General features: G+C 40.2%; 1 protein-coding gene across 2 annotated transcripts; it reads right to left on the reverse strand.

Moving 5' to 3' along the window:
• Positions 1 to 19,019: 19,019 nt before the first annotated feature.
• On the reverse strand, positions 19,020 to 23,452 carry tmem182a (transmembrane protein 182a). Of its 2 annotated transcripts, none has more exons than XM_071539302.1 (5): positions 23,217 to 23,452; positions 21,677 to 21,779; positions 20,606 to 20,704; positions 20,369 to 20,506; positions 19,020 to 20,226 (listed from the first exon to the last, which is right to left on the reverse strand). In XM_071539302.1, exons 1-5 carry the CDS (start codon positions 23,373 to 23,375, stop codon positions 20,000 to 20,002), a joined length of 726 nt encoding a protein of 241 aa, XP_071395403.1. In that variant the 5' UTR covers positions 23,376 to 23,452; the 3' UTR covers positions 19,020 to 19,999. The 2 variants fall into 2 exon arrangements, with proteins under 2 accessions (XP_071395403.1, XP_071395402.1); XM_071539301.1 differs by having other exon boundaries at positions 21,677 to 21,803.
• Between the last annotated feature and the right edge of the window lie 1,804 nt (positions 23,453 to 25,256).

Below are 25,256 nucleotides of genomic sequence, written 5' to 3' on the forward strand. Positions count from 1 at the left end.
TAGACTTTCATGCACTTGTACACCTGCACACACACACACACACACACACACACACACACAAAAACTATCACCCTTGGTCCATGGTTATGGAGTGCTGCTCGTAATTGGTTTTCCTCTTCAAATCTGTAATGTTAACACAGTCTTGAAGTTTGAATATAAATGGCAGAAATTTGCTTGCGCTTATAATGAAGTAGGCTTTAGACTCCGCTGCAAAAAAAACAGCAATTTTTGACACTCGCTCACTGTGTGCTGGCTGGTTAATATTTCCTTAGCTTAACTTAATATTTCCTCCTTCTTCTCAATGAAAAAGGAAATCACACATTAGGAAAGTGAAAGTATGAATATGTATTCCATCCAGCAGTTATTATCTCCCAGTGTCTCCGCTGAGGTAATGGAAATGGCCCAAACTGCGTTCAGAGTTATAGAGGAAGAAGAGGAGGTTCTACTATCAGGTAATGAAAAGATGATTTCCCCGCTCCTCCATCATCTATCATTATTTCCTCTGGTAATTCACAGAGGCAAGAGAGAAAATTCAATCCATACTTTAAGCGGCAGCACTGTGCTTACTGATGGGTTGAGCGCACTTTGGGTCGGTTTAATAGCGACGGATTATCCTTGGTGTTACAGTAAGAAGAGATCACAATTGTAATAAGAGTAACTAGGATTCAAAAAATGTCATTCCAAAATCCTCGCTGTGTGTCTTCCGGTGTATCCCCATATGCTCTCACATTTGTCCCCTCCTGAATCTTTCAGTCTGATTGGCCAAAGCTGAGTCAACGAAGAAATGAAGTCAAAGGTTGAATGATTCATGACAGCGATTGGCTGATTGATGACTTCCCGTTCCAGGTTGTGTGGCTGCCCTAGCTGCGTACTCGGCGAGGACATAAGCAGCAGATCAATCTATCAATCATATCTCCCCTGACAATAGTGATCCATCGAGAGAACGCTCTTTAGTTGCAACCTAATCACTTTTGAAGCAGCGAATGATCACTGTCGTCGCAGAGATCAAGTGTAAAGCCTGACACCTCTACATCGAGACTCAGCACATTTCACTCAGCTGCTACACCTATGCCAAAGGCAATGGATTCTTTGTGTGCTGGAGCATCTGTTAAACACATGTCACTAGTTTAAATTATGCCTTAGGTACACATTCTAGTTGTACTGTGCCCTTTTCTGCCCATTCTTACTAGGCAGGCAATTCGGGAGAAAGAGATATAATTAACCTTACGGGATACAGAGACTTGAAAACTTAATGAGACGTTATATTATATTTACAGCTTCAAAATCAATGCAGCCATAAAGTCTACTTCAATAACAACTAATGTCCAGAGCCGTATTTAATTACCGTAAACTTGTGAGTAACAAGGGGCAAAATATCTGCATCTGCTGACCTTGCAACTGCTCCAAGGTGCATGAATCAAGATGAACCATAGAAATAAAAAAATAAAAAATAAAAAAATCAGCTACTCTTCAGCTTTAACATTAAAAACCAATGTGTTCTGGCTGCAATAGCCTTTATCAAGGTTACAGAACTGCATCCATAGCAACACGGTTTCATGGTTGTGCATAGTCAACAATAAATATATTCAATGAAATCCAACATGGCCACCTGAGGAGGGCCCATAGCCTTGTGAGTAAGACAAATCTCTTCTCAGACGGGCTGTGTTGGAGGACATGGGTTCTACAAGTGAGATGTTCTTCTTTTTAACATGCTGACATGAAGCTTAGAAACAAATCAAAATGCCCTCATCAAACATTACATGATAAAGGCTTTAAAACTGAGGTCCTCTCCATTCTGTGTCCAGTGGAGCTCCCTGTAATGTCCGCTGTATAAATGCATGTGTTTCTCATGTTACATTTTGTTTCCGCAGCTCGGAAAGAAGTTGATCAATCACATTAGAACTCTTTTAATTAACCGATCCACCTCTCCTGATAGATTCCCCCCCCCCCCCCACCCAGCACCACCTGCACCGCCCGCTGAGCCAGACTGACTGTGCACCAAACTGTCCGCCACGCAAGCGCTGCATTTCAGCCTCTATTTGAAGAGCGGAACATGAAAGCAACCGTGGGCCCTCCACGTGGGCTAGTATCGGATCTTAATTAAAAAGCCTTGCATGTTATTTGCCGTAACAAAGGGAAATTTGGGGGTTCATTTAAATCCAATTAGGCCCGGGCCGATGTCTCGGGAGATGAGAGAGTAATTGGTGTTTGAACACGAAGGTCTTTGTTCTGGGCTCCAGCAGATTGATAACGGCAATACGCACACAATGTGGAACCACTGGAGATGGGACGGGGCTGTGAACTTACAGCATGAGGGCTTGAACACACCGGGACCATATACTGTAACAAGACAATTAGTGGTATGAAAATGGTACCTTGTCTCGCTCAAAAAAATAAATAAATAAATGTGATTGAGCCCCCTTGCTGCAGGTGTTTCTGAAAAGATCAGCATTTTTATATGATTATTGCTTTGTACCACATAAAGTGAGCTTCAGTAAAGTACAGATTGTTAATTTGTAATTTCAGTGAATGATGTTAATTCTCTGTTTTCTTCTATTTTTCCTCACTGATTCTTCCACCATTACTGATTTATGAGTGGCTCAGGTGTTCCCCCCAACTGGCCGAAGTGGGTGTCGGTAGTAATCAATAGCCCCCACCCCACCCTACCATCAACACACCCATACACACACAAAGCCAACCCATTCTGCAAGAGAAAATAAATTATCTACTAAATTGAAGATATTTGGTGAGCGGAGATGGAGAAGCTTGCTTTTTCTTTGTTACCCTGATTCAGCAGTCTAAGCACCCCCATTACATTACCTCACACACACACAAACGTGCGCATACACAGACACACAATGACCATGACCTCTCACCTCTAACCTATCTGATGATCTATTGATCATGTCTGGCCGTGCCTCTGGTACCGTGGCTCCACAGCCAACAAGGAAAGGGACGTTTGAATGTGATTACTGTAATCATATCACAGCTCTATCCTTGGTATCTGGACCAAACCCAGATCCTTTGGGAAACAGAAAGTTTAAACTATTAGGATTTTAATGGCAAGAGTAACACAATAGATTGTTCTGCAGTGGTTTATAGGCATATAGGCAGTTGAATCATTAATGTCTGATGGCATTTGGCTTTCAGTCATATTCATTAGATAACTCATTTGTTAGGTGGTTCCCAAGCTGAAAAGCGATGCAATTTCTTCGTGTTTCTTTGGAGTGAGATTGAAAGCAGTTTTGACTATTTTTTCAGTAAAAGACGAATAACTTTGAAAGTCTGTTGGACAGTTGGCATATACTCATGATCTTGATACAAGACTCAACAATAGAAAGTATCATGTTGACCAGCATGAAAGTATTCAGGATATTGCCCTGTCATATTCAACTAAAATGATCAGGTAACTTCATCGCTGATATTGCAAAATATTCAGCAAAACAATGGGCATGGTCAACAACTTTGACATCTGGTAACCACATTTCAGTTGGCCAAATTTTGGCCAGACTGCAATGAAAATAAGCAGTGTGCATCATAAATTGCTCTGTCTATCTTTTTGCTTGTCTCTGTCTGCCTGTCTGTCTGTCTCTGTCTGTCTGCCTGTGTCTGCATAGTTGAATTAGTTAGTGTTTTGTAACTAACAATGAGCGCTGTATACAAGGCAACATACACCCTTTTTTTAAATTTCCAGTGTGGTTTATTAACACAAAGTAGGCAACAGCACTGTCAGAGCTGGCTAATACTGTGATCCATCACCCACTAGATCCTTGCGAGAGCTTTGTGTGTATGTGTGTGTGTGTGTGTGTGTGTGTGTGTGTTTAGTGTTTAGTGCGTGCTCATGTAATTAAATCACTAGATCGATACCACCAAGCTGTGAGCAATGTTACGACTCCCTCTTAGGAGCGTAGAAAACATCACATTCTTATTCCCCCCGCTTCCCTTCTGCCTTGCCCTATCTTCTCTCTCTCTCTCTCTCTCTCTCTCTCTCTCTCTCTCTCTCTCTCTCTCTCTCTCTCTCCTCTCCTCTCTCTCTCTCTCTCTCGCCCCATTCGGGTAAGGCAGTATTCCAGTGAAGCCTTTTTGACTTGTATTAACCTCCCCTTCCTGTTCAGCTCTCTGGAGATGTTTCTTTGGCTCGGGCGGTTTGTCTGGATTGGGGAGTGCAGCTAGGACAGCAACACGCTCCGCTCAGGTCACATCTGGAGGGGCCCCCGGGGTCAGAGGTCAGGTGATGAGGGTGAAAGGCCAGTTTGCTGGCTTTAGGCCAAGGTCAAGGCAGTAGAGGTCAGTTTGCGAGGTGTCAGGCTCATCCTGCCCTTGGCCTTGAGCTGATCAATAAGAGCAGAGTGTCTGCTAGCCTCGGCCCAACAATCAATGGGACATTTACATTTAGCCCACTCACTCACAACCACATATCCCCGTCCCCCTCTCTCTCTTTGCTGTATTTCTCCCTCAACAACAATCCTCTATTCCTCTGCCTTTCTTCTTTCTGTGATGTTTTTGAGGCAATTTTCTTCTTGCTTACCATATATTGTAAAACTGTTTAATCTGGTGTTTCCACCCTAATGTTTGCTGTTGAACCATCTGTCACAGCATGATCAATCTGTTTTTTTATGCTAAAATTGAACTGGTTTGATAGTGGACCGGGTCAGTTCTGATTGTGTCACCAACCGTCTCATACCAAACACTGGACCAACCAAGCATCTGACCTGGAATTAGCACAAAGTCTATCAATATATTTCTGAGACTGAAAAATCACTGATTTTGTCATTTAATGGACAGCAATGGTTAATTTCCATCCGTCACTTATCATCTAGTTTCTTGTTCTTTCATGCTTACTCCCCTCACTCTCTCCACTTGGTGCTCCTATCATGAGCCTCTCTCCATCCTGAGCGTCTCTGTGACCTGGGACATTTAGACAAATTGGAGCTCTGTTGTTTGGACAGTGTTTCCTATTAAATGGCCTTTCCTTTATATTCACACATGGTGCATTTCCAGTCCCAGAGCAATTATACACATGACTACACTTGGAGCTAAAGGAACAGGCTGAATCTTTATCACCAGCAAAAGAACAGCAGCACTGTGACTTCTATGGAGTTGTCTGCCTCCTGTGCTTGTCGGCATTCCTATTCAAAGAGGAGGAATATTATTTTGTTCTAATCAAATGACCAGGATTTGGACAAGAAAATTTAACGTAGCCTTCAGTTAGAGTTTTGCATTCTTTGCAAAATCACACCACCGCAAGAGTTGCGATAATTATTCACTACAACTCAAAGTTAGTTATGGGTTCAGCAGTATCACCCAATAACTATGCATAAAAGCACACAAGCAAAAAGTAACACCCACTAAAGTAGACAAGTCTTCTGCAAAGTTAGATTGACAATGACTTTGTGGCCTTTTGTATGAGCTTTTATACCAAATTTTTTGTGAAGTAACTGAATTTGAAAATGTAACCATATCCCCAGAAAATCTCCAAGTCTATTCCAACAGCCACCTTGTCCATCTTGTCTGCTCTCTCTAATGTCCGGGTACAGGGACAATACTGAATGTTCGCGAAAACAAAGAGACTGTCTCAGGGCATGGGAAAACATATTTGAGCTCTGTATAATGTATTGAAATATGTGCCATTCCCCTTTAGCAGTCATTCCTTCCTGATATTTCCTGGTCTCTGCAGCGTCAGAAAGTCTGGCAGAAGCTAAGATGAAGGGCGGATGTTTGAAGATGAGGAAAGATGTTTGAACCCGCACCCTCTATTCGATGTCCCAGTGGGGAGTGTATATGGAAAGGCAAGTCATGTATTATTTACAGTCAGATCTGCCTTTGTGCTTGATCAGGGCTTGATTGAGAGAGGTTCTGACTGTGGGTTTCTCTCCCCGTACAAAAGGGATGACTTTGAAAGTCTGCTCAGGAATGAAGGTGAACTTATGACCTCCATACAAAACTCCATCAGTGCCAACACATGTTGAATGCAGAGTGAATGTATTCCACTCCTGTCTTGTCATGTTCAGCTGGATAGGTAATGTCATCACTCAGATAGCAAGATATAATGTAAAATTAGTCTCTCTGTTAATCCATCATCAGTTCCACTCGGTGCATTATTTATCAGACAACTACTGGATAACATGCGATCCTTGCGGAGTTGTTGGAAGCACTAATAGACATAAGCGCATAAGTATTGGTAATGTGGCAGGGCCATGTGGGAGCCGTGTTTTAGCCACTACCTAATTAAAGTAGATACTCCAGACCGCGTACACTCCTCTGCTGTACAGCAAACGAGCCATAGCTGATATGCTCTTTAAGTCATTACCAGCTCTAATTCTGAGACACAGCTCCTTGTTAACAGAGCAGGGCTCATAATCCCAAGACAACCGCTGCTCCAGTTCAAAGTGGAATACAACAAAGTTTAATCTGTAAAGTGTGTAATTACTGTATTAGTCCGTATAAGTTATCATTCATGTTTACCACACTGCCAATCTACGATGTCATGCAGATGTTCATGTCTGGAGATAGAAAAAACAAGGGACTGTGACACTATGAGGGTATGTTTTCTCGTTTGGAGCTGATGCTTCTCAACAAACCTCATTAGGATGTCAGTCCATAAAGTCAGCCTGTGATTCGTTGTGAGCGGAGCAGCTCCAGGCTGTACATCAGTATTTCCCATAAGTACAACCTGGGTCTCTGCTCTCTAACTTTGAGAAAGACTCGTTCATATTCACAATGAGCTCTCCTGGGCCGTAAGGAGAAGATACTCCCCTTCAAGAGCATTGTTGTCATTAGACTATTATAGATATTAAACAGGAAATATTACTATTGTGAATGTGTAGGCTGTAGTTTTGAACTGCCTGACATGATAATTATAGAGCATCTACACTGAATATACAAAATATTAGGGAGCTTTTGCACAATCCACATCTCAATTGTCTCAAAGCTTAAACATCCTTCTCTAACTCATCTGCTTCTCTTTATCTACATCTCCTCCTTTGTGACTGGTTTAGATTTAATAAGGAAAATCAATAAGGAATAATGGCGCTTACCTGGATTCACTTCATCAGTGTACTTAATGAATGAGTAAAGCCATCTCTAAAATTTTGTACATTTAGTGCATATTGTAAAGGATATTTCTCCCTCTGTAATGTTTCATCCTCATCTCCAGTCATCTCTCATGTCATTTACCCACATTGTTTGGCAATTCAGCTACTTAAAGGTCAGTAAATTAGTATTGCATTGTGCCCGCTTTGCAGCTCTCTTTGATGCCAATTGCAGTTCCAAAGGGCATCTAAATCACCCCAGGGAGTCTTCAGCTCATGTCTGCATTGATATTCCATCATTACAAATACACTGCTTTGGTTGGTGGGGTTGTGTAATCCGGTCGCTCATGTGTGCGTGGAACAAAATACCCTGCATGAAGAGGTCGCAGGTTAACAGCAGTTAAGGTGGATCAGCTTCTGCATGCCTTGCCTGGGCAGAAATGACAAATCTGACCACATATCAATGTGTAGGGGTAAAGTTTCTTGTCTGAATTCAGTTTCTGGAAGCAAGGATTATTCACAAGAGCTTGGTGAATAACTTGGACAAAAGCTGAGGTTTCTTATAAGTGTTTTAAATGCAGTTTGGAAGTGCCTGGAGCTAACAAGCAAGGCCAAAGTGAATTTCAATCCAAAATGGCTGAAGAAGTCATGGACAGAACTAAAGTTGCAGAGGGTTGTCAAGTAGTGGAAATATTACCATTGTAGATGAGGAAAAGTATTGTGTTTTTGCTCTCCTGTAAACTCCCTACGTCCAGCTGGACCTCATCAAGTCTTACCTCTTTGAACATCTATTGTCACATCAAATGGCCTGGTGGTGGAGTGGTGACCGTGTGTGTGTTTTGTATGCATAAACATGTTGTCTTTCATTTAGAATCGCTCAAGCTTTTTCAAAAGGGAAACAGTCAGCTTGAAGCTGCCTGATGCTCTTTGTGAACGGGTCACTCCAGACACTTGTTCATTTAGTGGAAGGTTGATGTTGATGCCTTGGTCTGGTCTGAAATACTCTAATTTGACCATCCTGATATAAGATTGGTGAATTTAACTAATTTAATTATTTTATTCTGCTGTTATTCTATTATAATTTGCTCTGAATAAAAGCGTCAGCGCCTAACATGTAAAATGTAAAAAAAAAGTCTTAAAAGCATAAAAATTAAGGCTGACTAGATATTTTAACCTACCCTCCTCTAGGTCTATATGTGTAATAAGGTCAAAAACACACACACATGCACGCACACACACACGCACACACACACACACATGCACATAAACAATTCAGATTACAGGACAACAACCTGAAGTTTAATAATGACCAGAATTCTTTTCCTGGGATCAGCTGTTTTGATTTAAACACCAACATGTTTTCTGATTGATCTAGGATGTAAGTAGGTCATTTTGTTGAGCAAGCTGGGAAGTAAGCAAATCCATTGAAAAACCAACAAGACTTTGAAAAACTGAACTGGACTTTACTCTCTATATACTGAAATGAATATAGAAGACATCCATGTTCATTTTTCTTTTTTATTTCACAATTCACAGTGAATTTGGCAAGGGGGAAAGTTTGTCTGCAGATCTCTAGATGTCTCTAACTAAATGTACAGTACAGCAACTAATATTTGGATATAAGTCTAAATCTTATAGTCTTTTGCTATAAAACTGGCCCTAGTAGTCTCTCCCTGCATTTTCTGGTTAATGAAGAGTTTGCCACACACAAAAGATCCTTCAAAAGACCCTTTGAAGATGGTGCTGATGGTTGGACAGAAGCGGAGGAAAGTCTCTAGATGGCACACAGCAACTGAGGTTTCAAGTCAGAGCCTTTTGCTGTAAACCCTTCTGCGAGCTTTCATGATGATGATCAACTGGTCAAAGATTTCCCCCCATAATTCTTCAGATGTAAATAAAGGATCAAATTATTTTGAAGAGATACATGAATTTAGATGGGAGCACCATTTTATTCATGGTCATATACAGCATTTTATTTCCTTTTTTACTCCCAGGGAATCACTGAACCATGAGTAAGTGCTGTGAATGGTCAAAGCCTGCCGTACCAGGCATGCTGTATTTGAATAACAAATTCAATCAAAAAACAGGTTAACCTTCAAGCTACAGTGTGCATTGATTCAGTGTTAAATATGCATTCAGAAGATTTATTGTCCTGCGTTGATAGGTCTGTGAAGTTGGACAAACGCCACCAAAAGGGGGTTTATCCTCCTTCTCCCCCCCCCCTCTCTTGTCAACGCTAGGATCTACAATCAAGATAATCCATCATTGTGGCACATAAAGCAAAAAAAGATATTAAACTCACTCTGAGAAAATGTATTCCTAGGGACTGAAATGAGAATAAAATGCTGCTTAAGCATTTAGTGAAGGTTAAAAAAGGAGAAGACTGCAGGTGACACACCTTCAAACTTTGTGCTTGACATGAAATATTCATTCATATTCTGACGAACTTTCTTAAAGCTTTTAACTCCGTAAGACCCAAATGCACTATGCACCAAATGCATTTGTTTAGTCTTTATGGCAAATGTAAGTATAGTGGGAAAAAAAAAGTGTCAAAATGTGTCCTAAAAGATGGAAAATAATCAAACTCAGACCATTTTTGTATATGAAATATTGCAATGGAAAAATAGTGAGCAAATCAATGCTGAAGACTAATGAAGTTATTATGAATTAATCTTACATGTGCCCATCGATTTCCGCCTGTTTATCTCTACTGTGCACAGGTTTCAGAAATGTGGCACAGATCAATAAAACATGCACATATATCGATAATATTTCAGAAGCATCGATTCTATAATTATGCAACCATATTAAATCCCAATCTGTATCTTGGCAGGAAAATTAAACTGAGCAAAACCTAGTGAGAACAACCAATCTATTTCATATCATTCTGCACTAATTCAATCTCAAATCATGCCAACTCGCTGGATGTGAGATAATATTCACTGGAAAGTTCAAGGCCACTGAATCAAGCAGAGGCTCGCCATAAGAAGCAGGAACAGGTTGAAGGAACAGATGGCAAGGTAGGAAAGGAAGAGTTCAAAAGAGAAGGAGCGATGCGAGTCAGGAGAAGCCAGAGGAAGGTCAGACACAAAATGAGAATCTCTTCACCATAAATATACAGTATGTGCTGGTGGTTGGGGTTTACAACAGATATGGACTAGTTTACAGTGGGTTGGACTGATGTGGGTTTTTGAAAGCCCATACTGATACCAATATTTTTAGACTGAAGTCGCTGATAGATGGTATTTTGAGGTTCAATACCTTTAAATTTGACCATTAGTCAGTGTGTTTCCCTCATAACTGTATATTTGGCAGGTTGAAAAAGCCTCAGAAACAGCCCTACTAATTAAATTATTTCATGTGGGTGAACAGTCTGGCCCCCTACCTATTCAATGCCAGGGAAATCTGGAAAAGAAAATTTCATTGAAGGTACATTTTATTTATTCATTTAATTGTTCCGTCACATGTTTGGAAATTTATTATTCATTTAAAGGCACTAATATATCCCAGATTTTCCCTGTTTTTAGTAGCTGTGGTCAGGGAGGAACCTCTATCATATGGGCAGTGGACCACAATACTGGCTGATGTCTTTTTTTTTAGTTTTTACATTTTAAATAAGACAAGGGACAAGACACTGACATAAAACTATACAAAATCCTACAATACAATACGATGCAATATGGGAATGGGGGTGGGGGGATTACTGACTGATATCTGTTATTTAATCAAAGGCCAATATCTGCCTGATATGTTGGGAAACATATTGATCGCACTCTAGTTAACATACTGTACACACAATAGAGACAGCAGCAGAGTTAGAAAAGGACTCCACCTGCACCTGTGTGTTTATCTTTAATGGTCCAGTCTTTTTACGTAATGACAGGTCTGTAAGAGGGCAAAGCATTTCTCAATCACTCTGTGAAAACCTCGCTCATCTTTCCAGTATGTGTGCTGGTGCCAAGGCCTGCTCAGAAGCCTGTTGCCAAGGGCAACCCATCCAACTCCTCTGTCTGCTTAACAGATGCCCCTGGCTCGTCCCAGAGGCACAGATGTCGCCATGCCGACAAGCAGGTGTCCAGTCTGCCAGTGGGCAGGAGTTTAGCATGACATCTTCTGCTGAGTGTGAGTGGACAGAGCAGGGACTGGACCAGGCTCACACAGGGGTGTTATATACACACACACACACACACACAACACACACACACACACACAACACACACACCGGGGTATCCTCAGGTCAGTAAAAAGTCTGAAAAAGTCTTAATTATCTAAATTTAAGGCTTTAATTCAAATACCTTCATTCGTCGTTGTCAGGTGAAAACTTCATCACTTCAATTTTGGTGATTTTCTGGTTTTAACTTAAATCAAAGAATTCCCTGATCTTCTGTGGATTAAGAAAGTTCTACAACCCTCAGGCTTATGAAACCCTTTCAAAACCCATCAGATAAACACAGCAATTCATGGTCATCAAGCAAAAACAAAGCTGTTTTACCTGAAAATTTGACATTTTGAAGATGTAAGGTTCAGATACACTTACAAGAGGTCTTATTTTTTTCACCATGACAGATTTCTTTACACTGCATCATGTCACCCTCAGCAGGGTTAACAGCACAATATGCAAACATGTTTTGTTTTTTATCTGCTCTACTAAACACAAATGAACTTCATGCTCCTTAACGATTAATTTCCGGTCCTTTTTCCGATTTGTCCTTTTTCTTCTACTGCCCATTTATGGTGTCATAGCTTGCTTTCATTAGTTGTGTTCAATCAGAAGTAGCCTGGTTTTGACAGCTTTGTTTCTTTATGTGGGTTTTTAAATTGCTCTTAATTTCAACTATTGCTGTCAAAGATCTTTAAAAGTCTTAGATTTGGCTCTCTGAAACCAGCAGATACTCTGACACACACAAGCAGACCAAACTCTGTGTGTAGTGGAGTGACACATGACATTTTTATGACAAAAGAGCGATACTGTCTGTACTGTCTGACTCTATTGCTGATGAGATACCAGTAGAGGTAGCATTGTAATCCATCTGGATACACGCTATGTTAATCTGTGGTTAGGATTTTGTCAGTTTAAAATGACAATACATTGTCAGGCTGTTGATGGTTTTCCAAGATCTATTAACAGGTTACCATGATGTGTCTATAGCTCTGGATCTGCCTATGTATTCTAGAGTAAAAGAGATACAGAGAATCATCTACAAAGCATGTAAAAAGTTACCTCACAAATAAGATTTTTTTTTTCTAATGCATTCTTACATGTTTAGTATGTAAATCTTTAACATCAATGCACAAGTCCTCTCGGTGTGCTGGTGGCTACCAGAAAATCGAATCTGTGATTATTCATGTCATTCAGAACAGTGATTAAATATTCCTTCCCCTCAGAGCAGTGAATCAAGTGAACCACGGCTACAGGGACACTCTAACAGGAGCTGACAGATCTTTTAAATAATGTTTATTTATCAACGGTAACATTTACCAGCCTTCGTACAGTCCCACTGGCATGAGAGTCAAACTGCAAGTCTGGCCTCTTCAGTTGGCATTTCTTCTACTTTTTAAAACTTTGCTGAGCTGCGGCTCCATCAGGCTTCTCCTCCGTTCAGCTCATCGTCAGATATGAACAAGAGAGGGAGGAGGAGGACATAAAGGGAAGAGACACAGTAAAGAGGTTCAACAGACAGGAACAGGTACACAGGCAGGAAAAATGAAAGGGTATAAAGTTAGAAAAGAACAAATACTCCACAGAGAACGGGAGTACACATTTTGAAAGGTAAACAGCGGCGCGCCAACTTGTCTTGTAGTAGAGATAATGAGAAAAAAAGCAACAATGTGTTCCTTCTTGTATTCCCAAAGGTTAATCTATCAAAATGGTGGAGAACTTGCTGTAGGTGCTGCAGACAATGGATTTAATGACAGATCAAATGACAGATCTTGTAAGTATGGACAAACTCAATTGCAATCCAAAAGTATAAATTAATAAATGAATATATGAACATATTCATTTATCATCTGCATGGAGATACATTATTCACTGGGCTCTCCTTCCCCCCCCCAACATCCAAGCTAAGGATATCATTATACTTCAATTAATATAAAGTCTCCTTTTACCATTGCAAAACCAGTAAACACCATACTTTCCATACAAAATTTTACTTTCAAGGAATGTCAATCCTACTTGGGGTCAAAGGTATAATTTTGCAAGCTGAAACCAGTATAAAAGCACATTTGCTGAAGGAGGAGAGAGCATACGACTGTGTGCTGCTGTGCTGAAGCAAAAGGATACCATTAGAAACGAGAGTAAAAACATCTTTTACATTAGCATTTACATTAGTTAACATTAGGCTGTTATTTGAACAAAAAAAGGGAGTGTCCATCATCTAAGGTACAGCAAAAGTTGAAAGGAAATCAGCAGGTAAAGTATTCAATCTCTATCTGCAGTAAATATTTGTTTCTGTTGCTCTCTAGTTGTCTACCTTGTTGTTGTTGTCATGTTGTCATGTTGTCATGTTGTTGTCTTTCTCTCTTGTTTCATTTGACAACCATGCTTTGTGTCTCTGTCACCTGTAGGTACATTAGAGTTTCCGTATATAGCTGAGAATTGTATATAATTTTAAATTACTGCTAGGTTTAGTGATGTGTTTAAGGATATTGGTAAAAAATCAGTGCAGCTCAAGCACTGGAAAACTGGACTTTCTAGTGTTTTCTCTCTATATAAACCTCCTCATCCACTTGCCTCTTAACTTTTTTATTTCCAAAGTATTTTCTTCTTAATAGAGGCGATATAGATAGACTCTGTAGTGTACAAGTATTTCCTCAAGCTATGGTAAGTTTTTACATTCTTGCCAGTGCTGTTGTGCATTTGTGTATGAAAGTGACAAGTAGTGTGGCTGGTGCTGCTGTAACTTCAGAGAGACGTCATCTACATTATTATCCAGGCTGTGACTCTCATGCCTGTACGGATGTAGTTCAAGTGTTAGTAATAGGCCTGTGTTTGCTTTGCTGTAATTTCAATACATAATACATCATGATTTTCATAAATGTTACTCTAATGAGGTGAGGTCGCATAAGAAGTAACTCTAATGAATACACATGAAGAGCAAAACAAAGAGCGTAGAAATCATTTGAATAGTTACATTAGAATTGTATATTTTTGTTATTAAATATGGTAAACAGGGCTTTTGTGTGTATATTTTTGAATCCATTTACGCGTACTGACATGCTTAAGACTAACAGATATGACAGTGCCCTCTTGTAAAGTGCCATTAATAAACATGTGTAACATTAAAACAGTCTGAGGAGTTATGGTTCAGCGGAATGGAACAGCAAACACTTTATTGCACCGCTGAGACAAGCTAGAGACAGAGTCAACAGTTTAAAGGCAGCAGCATAAACTGAAGCTGTGAGCAAGGATGGGAGAGGAATGTATTAATCTTGTTCAGAAACATTGTTGTAAAAGATATATACTCAAAGTTAAGTGAGGTTTAGGGAGCCAAGAGAGATGCAGAGGAGAAAATGTAGTGGAAACAAAGATATGTGGCCATTTTAAGGATATAAGTTCTTTTAAAAATGTAATAGTTTTGTTCCAAAATGAGATACCCATCATTTTTTTTAGTTATTCCTACTTTTGCAAAATGATTGATAGCACAAAATTATACTAAACTATATATACTGTATATATAGAGCATACACTGTATATATATAGAGAGATATAGATATAACCCTTTACCATTGCAAAACCAGTAAACACCATACTTTCCATACAATATTTTACTTTCAAGGAACGTCAACCCTACTTGGGGTCAAAGGTATAATTCTGCAAGCTGAAACCAGTATAAAAGCACATTTACCAATGGAGGAGAGAGCACTTCATGTGCTCTCTCCTGTGTGCTGCTGTGCTGAAGCAAAAGGATGCCAATATTAACTTTTTATTACATTACTCTTGTTTACATTAGTCTTTTATTTATAGTATATACTGTATATGCAGTATATAACAAATTATGATACTTTTAAAGTCTTTGACTATATAGGCTCTTAATGTTCTAGAGCTCCTGAATGATGAAATTCAGTTGATGATTTTTTTCCAAATTGGGTATATGATATTTTGTAACTGAAGTCTACAATGGGCGGTAATGATATCTTGTTTCCTCTTGTGTCCTTTGGGTCAAAAGTAAGAACCAAATTGTTTGCAACATAATAGAATCTAGAAGTATGTCAATAGTGAAAGACGACAGTGAGAGACAGTGAAAGACGGCATCACATTTCAATCTGACAACTTGTTAATTCTCACCATGTCAGATAAAGAGGCTACTAACTCCACAGATGAGGACAGATAGGTACAGTACAAAACCCCCCGACAGGCTTTGAAGCAACGCTGCCTTCTTCACCAAACCCCCTTGTTATAACACTGAATAAGAAATGATATGCAAGAGGTCGATTTGAATATTCATGACAGAATCCATCGGCTGTTTGTACTGTAGCATTAATTAATTGCTTGAGGGGAAGCCGAGCCCAAATAAGGAGCTACTTGGTGCTGAAATGTTGCAATCCCCCCACACAAAAAAAGTGATAAATCTGAACTTTTGGATGTTAATATATTCCCAGTCTGCATGGATCACTTGCACAACATGATGCGTATTTACTTAGCACAAATGGAACATTATGCTGATTCATTTAGCAACTAATAGACACCACAACAGTATGTTAAGTGAAAAAGCCAATAAAGCAAAAATCAAATAAACATTGAAATAATCTGACGCAAGTGGTTAAACGTTGAACGCAATCTGTCTTTGTTTAGGATTTGTGGGTATATGTACTATTAAAACTTTATGAATATTCAAAAGGAAAGGCGGCTGTAGAGTCCCAATCATCTCCTACACAGTTGCTCTGGCAGTTTAAAGAGGAGTTTCACAGTGCAAAACATTAGCATGCCTTTGAAACAAGAGACCTTGAGTATGAACAAGGGCCATCCATACACACTTTGGAATGTCATTTATATGCACAAACTGAGGCGTGGGGCCAGTGGGTGTTACAGGGGCAGAAAGGATCCACTCCATACAGGTGTAGCTTTAACTGGCCAACAATGTAGAGCCCCTTTCATACTGCCAGCCCCTCTTTACACATCATTGAGTTTCTCTGAACTTACGGACTCCATTGAAATGATGGAAATTCTCACTCTTGAAAAGATAATGTATGAGGATGCCTTGAATGTACTTTTTTGCATTACTTCTTCGATTCTGGGGGGGAAATATTGCCTCGTACCAAAGATTTAGTTTTAATATTTCCAGCTGAGAGCCAGTAAAAGCACTGTGTTGATTTTCAGCTGTTTGTTGGGGATTTAAGTTACTTTTTGTGCCATTACCACCAGTGACCTATGTGCTCAACTCTCTGAATTATGCATGGTGATTATACGACGCAGTCCTCTGAATTGTAAATCCTCACAATTATACAGCCCATTGTCTATTCATTATTTCAAAACGAATCGGAAATTATGTAAAACTATCTCTAAAGAGGAAAGCAGCGTGTAATATGACTTGCCATATTGTTCATGCAATTCAAATACTTCCTTTTTTCTGAGAGTTGAAATTAATCAGATTTAAATGAAATCTGACTTGAATGTCATATGGGATTATGATACATTTGGAAGATAAGCTATGATAACTACACTATGTGCCATGAGGTGAGAGCACTCAGGCAAAGAGTGTTTTCCAATTAACTTAAACCTCCCTCAAGGTTAAATATACATGGGCCTACATAAGTCTCGACTGTGAGTCTAACTTATCTCTCTTCCTTCACCACAAGTGAAGGACTTTAGCAGCTCACTGTAAATGATTTGAAATGCGCACCGTCCCACAATGCCTCTCTGTTTCTCTGCTGCCTTTCTGTTCTTGTCCTTTCACCTTGTGTAAGTAAGAACACATGGAAAGAGACATATACACAGATGCCAGGGCTATGATTGTTTTGGGGTGTTTTTTTATTTTTTATTTATATAATTTTCAGTTTTAATTTTACTTTAGTTTGCGTTAAATCAGTTAAATAGTTTCCTAGTATTAAATTAGTCATGATTTGTCAGGAATGTTTGAATTTAGTCTTTATTTTATTTAGTGTTGGTTGTATATGTTTGTTTTACACACTGATAGAGAATTACCTTTGAATGGGCATAAAAAGTATCAGATTATTGATAGCTAATTACATATCAGATTATTATAATACAACAACAGTAGAGAACTCTATGAAGAACTTTATGTTTTTACTGTGTCTGAGGTGAGACTGAAGACAAATTTACAGCCTAGGTTGGACAATAATGTTGAATTCTATTCTATTCTATTCTATTCTATTCTATTCTATTACTAGTGGATTCTCACACCATTTCACCCTCATCGTGGCTTTGATCAAAAGACTAAAACAAACGAATTCATGCTCATTTCTAATTTATTCAGATTTGTTTTGGAAGCTCTGATTTTTTTTCAAGCGCTTCTGCTGTTATTTGTTAGTCAGTTTTGTTAAAATGTTTAATGCCTGGTTTTGGTTGTATCATGCACAGTATGTAAAGACCTGCTCCGAGGCCACCACTCCCCCTCCCCCGGCTCCCCTCCTTCTCTGGAAGTCTTACCCTCTCATCCCCTATCTCCCTCATCCACTATTCTCCTCCTCACCTCCTGCTGCACTCCATCCCTCTGCTGAGCACAGGTATTTGTTTAGGAATCTCTCGGTGGAAATTATACTCCATCTCCCGCGCTCCCTATCAACACACAATTATCATGGGCAATCATGCAGAACAGTGCTGAATTCAGCTGGGACTCCCACTCTGATGACATTACTGTCTGCAAGGCCTGGCTTCTGGAGGTAGCCTGCTTCACACCTGCATTAAAGCTCTGCCTCTCTCTCTCATTCTCTCTCTCTCTCTCTCTCTCTCTCATTCTCTCTCTCTCTCTCTCTCTCTCTCTCTCTCTCTTTTTTTTTTTTTCTCTCACTCTCTCTCTCACATGCACTCTCACTTAGATATGGATGGAGGGATGATTAAAGGTTTTTTTTTTATCTTATTAGAATTTCATTTAAACCAGGAAGTCCTCGAGATAAGAAATCTCTTTCCTAGGGGAGACTTGGCTGGGAGGACAGCTCCAGCCTGAAACAGGACGAATCCTGCGATCTTATCTCACACTGTATTAGCATCTCTCAACCTCTTTATGTGACCTGCAGTATTCTTCAGTAGGACTCTCACATGGTTGTGCTGCTGAAGTTTGGTGTTGCTTCCATCTCCGAAGTGTGTGGAAAGCCATATTGAGGGGTTCAGAAATTTGGAACTGTGATCCCTCCATCGTAAGCGTCATCTGTGAAAGCAAGATCATTCTCACAGAGTAATCAATGCATTACATTGTGTCACTCCTCCCTGCTTTCTGTGGCAAACCTCAGATGCTTTTCCCTATGTATGATAAGTATATTATGAAGCTCGAAAGGCACCGAGTTGATACGGACTCTTGAGAATCGACACAGGAGTCCATTCAGATCCTGATCAAATGCTCCATTCATGAGTGAAATTACCATCCGTCTGTCAGCCAAGGTGTGAATACTTTCATCTACAGATCCTGCCGCTGAAGTTGTGATTAAATGCATAACGCCACATAGACTCCGCATAGACCCCAGATAAGCAAAATAGGATTTCTGTTTCTTAAGGGGAAAGCTGATGTGTGAGTCAAGTGGGACAACATTGCCCTCTTGTGGTTTTCCATTTGAATCTTTTGTATTTTTCAGGTCATGGGTACAATGACAAAATTATGTATTTTTGACATCAAAGTTTGCCTTCCCCATAATTTTATTGGCAAATAGGTCACAGAAGAAGCATACAATTTTGAGTTATTTAGACAAATATCATATGATCTCACAATCTCATTAACTATCCAAATACACTTAAAACCTCATAGAAGAAATTAACAGATGGTAAAAACATATTAAACAAAAAACATGACTGCTACATAAAAAATAATATTTTTTCATGCTACAAGCTTCTCTTTTAGTATTAACAAATTAAACAGTTGCCTAAGAGATAAACCAATGACTTAGACCGGTCAAATGGGAAAAATAGAGCCAACTGATAGCACAGTTTCAGGCTATGTGCATATCTCACTGGTAAAAATTATATTGAAAATAACAAAAATACTGAGCATGATACAGAATTCTGAATATTTGAATATTTGATCTCTAATAAGTCTCAGTAAATGCTGCTGCTCAGTTGGTCTTGCCAATAACATTGTCTCACACTCGTTCTGTAAGCTATCATGCTGTAGTATATGCTATTCCCTTTATATATTTTTAGATTTTTATAAAAACTATAGAAAAAAGAATACATTTTTGAATCACTTGTTTAATAAAGTGGTTATCAAGACAAGAGTCTTTTTCACCTTTTCAGCACATTTCAACACAATTAACCAACTCCACCTTGCAGAACACTCAAACTGGTGTGAAATGCTTTGATGAACAACATTGTTCCTCATTTACGTTTGATTGCTGTTGCTTTTGCATTACATTAACATAAACTTCTCACATTACACTCATTTAACCGTCAACACCCAAGAGTCAACCAATCCCACAGGTATTTAACATGTGACCGGCCTTATCTTGTTAGGGCTTTGGCTTCATCTCAAATGGCAACTTATTCACCACAAAGAGTCCTACTTTTGAGGATAACTGTATGCAATGGAGCTCAAATAAAAAAGTAGTAAAAAGTAGTTCAGGATGTGGTGATTAAGCTGCCATTTCTGGTTGAATTTCAATGGTTGAAACTTGGAACAAACCGTTCAAGCCTGTCAGACCATTTATGCCAGAAAGCTGCCATAGAGTTCCTACAGAGTCCCTCCAATACATGGCAGACACATTACGAAAGCATCAAAGGTCAGGCAGTAAAAGTAGTAGCGTTCCAGAAACCTCAAACCCCCTCATCTTTTCCTCTAAACTGCCACTGGCTATTACAAAACTCAGTTGTAGTGAATCCGGACCGTTCGGCCGATGAGGAGGAAGAGGAGGCCGGCCAGGAGGCAAAAGAAGATGCCGACGGGGGCAAACATGAAGGACAGGCCGTAGTTGAGGGACAGCTGGAAGTTTGGACACAACACAGAGCGCTGGTGGTCTATGTAGAGATTCACCACATCCAACACCTGCACCCACAGTACATACATCACCACCACACACAGCAGGAACAGACCTGGGGCAAGGAGGAGAGTGAAGAGAGGGAAGAGGTAAGGCGTCATGAATTGAAGCCACTGGATCCAAAATAGGTATCTTTCTAATGAATGATTTTTGTTCATTTAGTGTCTGAGAAAAAAAAGATTTAACCAAACCCTCACCAGATATCAGGAAGAGGCCGCCCCCTGCCTTATACAAGCGGTGGCTGGCGAATGGAGCAGCACAGATGATGACAAACCCTCCGAGGATGACAGCTGCCACACCAATCAGCATGAAGACGCTCCAGAAGCCTCTGTAGACTGAACAGCAGAAATGGCAGCCGATTGGATAACAGCCATTGAATCAGAATATACATTTTCTGTGTAGAGACAAACTTGAATCAACACACACACACTTACTTATAGCAGAATCGTAGTCTGTTGCATTGTGGGTCTGATGAGACACGGGGAATGGGAAGAGGTAGGCATGCATGCACACTTTTGAGTGAGGCTGATTTGCTGGAGAGAGAAAGAACAAATATGTTTTAGCATCAAATGTAGTACAGAACAATCTTACAAGCAGCCCAACCCACTTTGATTAGAGGACAGCACTTACAGATACACTGTCATTTATGCAACAAATAACTATATCATGTGTCTTCGTCACAATACTTTTGCTTCGATCATTCAATCACAAAATGAGAAAGAAGGTATGTATCAGACATGGTGAAAAGAAAGAAGGCTGAAGTCCTTACAAACTGATGAAACTCAACAATACACCCTCATTTAAGTTGCAATTTTTACTTAATTGCTTGCAAATTGGAAACTTGTTTGTTATCTCAGTGGTAGACTCTGCCTCCAGCTCCTTTTCACTCTGTGGCAAGTCTTCCAAAGCCTTGAACTGTAACTCTATGGGATCAACACAGTGACAAGTCGATAAGATGATTCTATACGATCTGTACTTTTTCTTTCCTTATAGTCTTTCTTCTGTCTCCACTCTCTTCTCTCTCCTGTGAAATTCAGCAGACCCTTGCCAGGTCCTTCCCCTAGTAGCTTGAGGGTGTTTGTGACAATGACCCTCCCCTCAACTAACCCTAACTCCCCATCAGAAAATAGACAGCGCACAATCATCTGACAAAGGACCAGAATAACATCACATGGCGCGGTCTCTAAAGAATCACCCGACCTACCGTAGCCTACCGCTATGATGTGGTACAGTTTTTATAGACATCACGGCATCAAAATAAAAAAATGACATTAAGTTATATTCTGCAGCAGAGGCAATTGCTGACATGTGACTCTACAGAGGCATAACAGTACTGGAGAATAACGTTTTCCAGCACTCCCTAGTCCCTAGAATAGGACCAATTAATTAATTAATTAGAAAGAAACAATGACTGCTCTTATTGGTCTGTTGTAACGGCATGGAGAAGGTTACGCACATTATGCTAGTTTGGCTGCTGGGACAATGTATGTATCTGTCTCACTTACTAAACCAGAGCTTCCACAAAAGGTTGTTGTCATCCACGCTGGCCCCGAAGGAACACCTCCAGAAAAAGCCCTCGTGGTAGAAGGTGGTCAAGTCGCTGACATCCTCCAGCACCACCACATCCCCACGCTGGGAGAGGGAAAGACAGAGGAATGACTTTTTATCTGACTCTTCATAGATCTTAATTAGTCCATGGAAAATGGTTTATTACTTTAATACCCACTTTATAGTCCTTATTTTTGAAACGCAGCCAAATGCTAGTTGAATCGATATAAGCACAATTATGGAGGCTTTCAATGTTATCCATTGATGCAAAGCCTGGGAGCGGAGTCGAGATCATGTGGGTCAGGTGTACAGTGTGTTGCCACAGTGTCACGCGTCAGCTGCTGTGTCAGGTCAAGGATCGAGCTGAGCGAGCACCTCTAACCTCATGTAGGTTAGGTTTGGTGTCGAGCCAGCATGTGGGGAGGCCGGGTTCCCATTCAGAAAACAGTTCTCGTTGATGCTTCATAATCATTTACCATTTTTGCTCTGATCAAAAAGTCTGACAGGAATTTGATAAAATCTTAAAGGATTTGTTTCCAATGTACAAGAGGATTAGAATGCAATTAGAATGTATAATAGTTTGCAACCAATCTTGTAGGGTCCTACCCTACCAGGCACCTGTTCCACTATACTGTCCGGCTCCTAAAGGATTTATACAACTATATTCTCATTGGATCCTACACATATCTTCTGTTAATGCTCTGAATATAATTCAAGTCAAAAATGTTGATTTATTAGGTTGGGAAAATTAGGTACTGATATTGCATTAGAATGTATATTCTATATGGTAGCTCTTTGGTTTTATTGTGCTGATATCATGTCTGAATTCCAGTATCATTACTTGCTATGAAAAGCTAGATATGTTCTAGTAGGTGATATTTAATACCATGCCACAGGGACGACTGGTGTTTGTATTTCTATCATCAGGGCATATGGCATGTCTCAATCACTGCATAGCTGAACACCAACTACATTAAACAGTGTCTGGTTTCACGAGGAGGGGACGCCTCTCTCTACTGCAGTTCATCTCCTGAAAGAAGAATCGGACTAACTGGTAAACAGTTACCAAAGTAGAAGATACCTTGCAACTGCAGTTCCATTTTTGAAATTTTTTATGTGATCCACTGTTAGAAAGGTCATTGCAAGTATTTTATCATAAGGATATACAAATTTACAGCACACCATTTTCCAATTTGATAACACCAAAATCACTATAACACACTAAGTTCTGATCCTGATAACCAATCCAAAGAGACAAAACAACTAAATATAGGGTTTACTGTGATCTTTCCTTGACCATGGCCTTTCACCTTAACTGACCCAACTTGAAGCCATTTTGCTGCAAATCTGAACACTTCAATGCCCCCTACTTGTTCTTGACCTGAAGACACATAATAAGTATTATCTCAGGCATTCAGCATAGCCATAACACTTCAGAAATGAGAACTACTCCTGAGCTTCCATGATGAGGTGTTGCTTGAACCCCAGCTCGCTCACCTCTACAATGACTCCGCCCGGGCCAATAGTTCCAACAGGTTTCGGGTCACACGTCTCGGAGGCCAGGAGCCAGTAATCTGTTCCAAACGAGAGGAGGATGAACACAGCTGCCAGCGCCCCAAAGAGCCCCGCAAAAAACAGCGCCACACTAAGCTTCATGGTCCTGGATTGAGCAGCTACTCGGTCACTGGATGGACGGACACACTCAGTCTGACTGTCACCAGCTACTATTTGTGCATGTGACCAGCAGAGGTAAAGGCAGTCACTTTTCTTGCACTGTATATCCAAAAAGTGAGATGGGTTGTGATTCTGTCCGGTTGGTATATGTTGGGTTTTCTTGCCTCCACTCCTGTCCCTCAGTGTGTGTGTGTGAGGTAAGGGAGGACAAGGCTGCGCACATGACTCTCTTGGACCTCACTGGGGTCTGGAGAACTTCCCCCTGGGCTATTTTTGGGGTCTGATTGAAGGTGCCTGCTGCCCCCTCTCCTCTCCACTCCACCGGGACAGGGTGTGTGGGGCAGTTGGAGAGCGTGAAGGGAGGGGATTGGCGCAAAAATAACCGGTGGCAACTGGACACCCAACTCATGCACGGGAATGTCGGGGCAGGGTGAGACTGAAAGGACAGAAGAGGAGCAAGGTATTCCTATAGCAGCCTTCCCAAAGCTTCTGCCTCACCAGGGCGACACACACACACACACACACACACAGAAACATACATACACACACATACACACCACTAGCTGCCATTTCTTTTGGCAACATCTGTAGAAGTGGGTGGGGGGTCATGGAAATTAGACATGTCCTTACATGTCACTTCCATGGGATTCTCAGCTGTCATCTGACTCCATGACAACAGAGACATTGATGAACTGGGGCCAGAAGTTTTATTGACAGTGATCCGATCCAGATCAAATGATGGCCAACAATGTAATAATACTAATACTAACTCTAATACTAATAGTTCTATGTATATACTGTATGTATATCCATAATATGTAAACAAAGTTAGTTAATGAACAAAACAAATCAGACAATATTCAAAATAATTGAATTACAAAAATCATGTACATAATGTTTCCAGTATTAAGACAATGTAGTTAATGCAATGTGCATCATATGATCTTTTGATTGTGTTTGTATAGTTTTGGGTCTTCCATGGAGGACCGCAATGGAAATAAGTGTTTTATATAACACTTTCTTCTGCCATCCTCTGGGGTCACATATAAAATAACTGTTGTTACTGTGTGGTTATTACTTTAGTCAGTGTGAGTTGAGGTGAGCTACTGGTTTATTAGCGTATAAGGGGGATATTTAGCACTGAGCCTATATGGAAACACTGGCTAATTTACACTCTGATGTGACTCAGGCCACAGTCAGCCAAAACCTCTCGCCCCACTTCCCCTGCTCACTTTCATTTCAACCCCTGTAATATACATGCTGTGTGTGTGTGTGTGTGTGTGTGTGTGTGTGTGTGTGTGTGTGTGTGTGTGTGTGTGTGTGTGTGTGTGTGTGTGTGTGTCTGCAGTGATCAAATCTGTAAACATAAACTCCTGAAGTCCCACTGGGAGAAATTGGGTAAACAAAATTCCTACAGAAGTTGTAACAGAGTCCATTAAAGGAGGCCTTTCCAACATGTGGAACTGACAAACTATAATGTGTTTGTTTGTGTGTGTGTGTGTGTGTGTGTGTGTGTGTGTGTTTGTGTGTGTGTGTGTGCGTGTGCGTGTGCGTGTGCGTGTGCGTGTGTTCTTCCAAAACACAAAAGGATGCAGGTACTTTTATTTATTTATTTTTGGATCTTATTAGTAAATGGTATTGTCAGGATTAGGCAGGTTACTTTCAAAATATACAATCTGTTATAGATTACTAATCACATGGTTACAAATGTAATGAGTTTTGGTTACTTTATATTACTCCCTCTCCTAAATAGAGTAAACCATGTTTTCCAATCTACCAACTGCCATTTTGATGAAATTTTAATATTTTTTTGCAGTGGAACATGCCCTAACATGTTCCACTTAGTTTCTCTCAGTTTTTGTA

Source organism: Centroberyx affinis, unplaced genomic scaffold (assembly GCF_046629955.1).
Source record: "Centroberyx affinis isolate AG114_WGS23_722 - 3 ecotype Tasmania unplaced genomic scaffold, CSIRO-AGI_Caff_v1 ptg003428l_1, whole genome shotgun sequence".
NCBI classification, from domain to species: domain Eukaryota; kingdom Metazoa; phylum Chordata; class Actinopteri; order Beryciformes; family Berycidae; genus Centroberyx; species Centroberyx affinis.

Coding starts and splice junctions, on each gene's coding strand:
- tmem182a (XM_071539301.1), bottom strand. CDS start 23,375: ATGAAGCTTAGTGTGGCGCTGTTTTTTGCGGGGCTCTTTGGGGCGCTG. Junction 20,705..21,676: donor TTTGTGGAAGCTCTGGTTTA/GTAAGTGAGACA, acceptor TTCTCTCTCCAG/CAAATCAGCCTCACTCAAAA. Junction 20,227..20,368: donor CGGCCTCTTCCTGATATCTG/GTGAGGGTTTGG, acceptor TCCTTGCCCCAG/GTCTGTTCCTGCTGTGTGTG.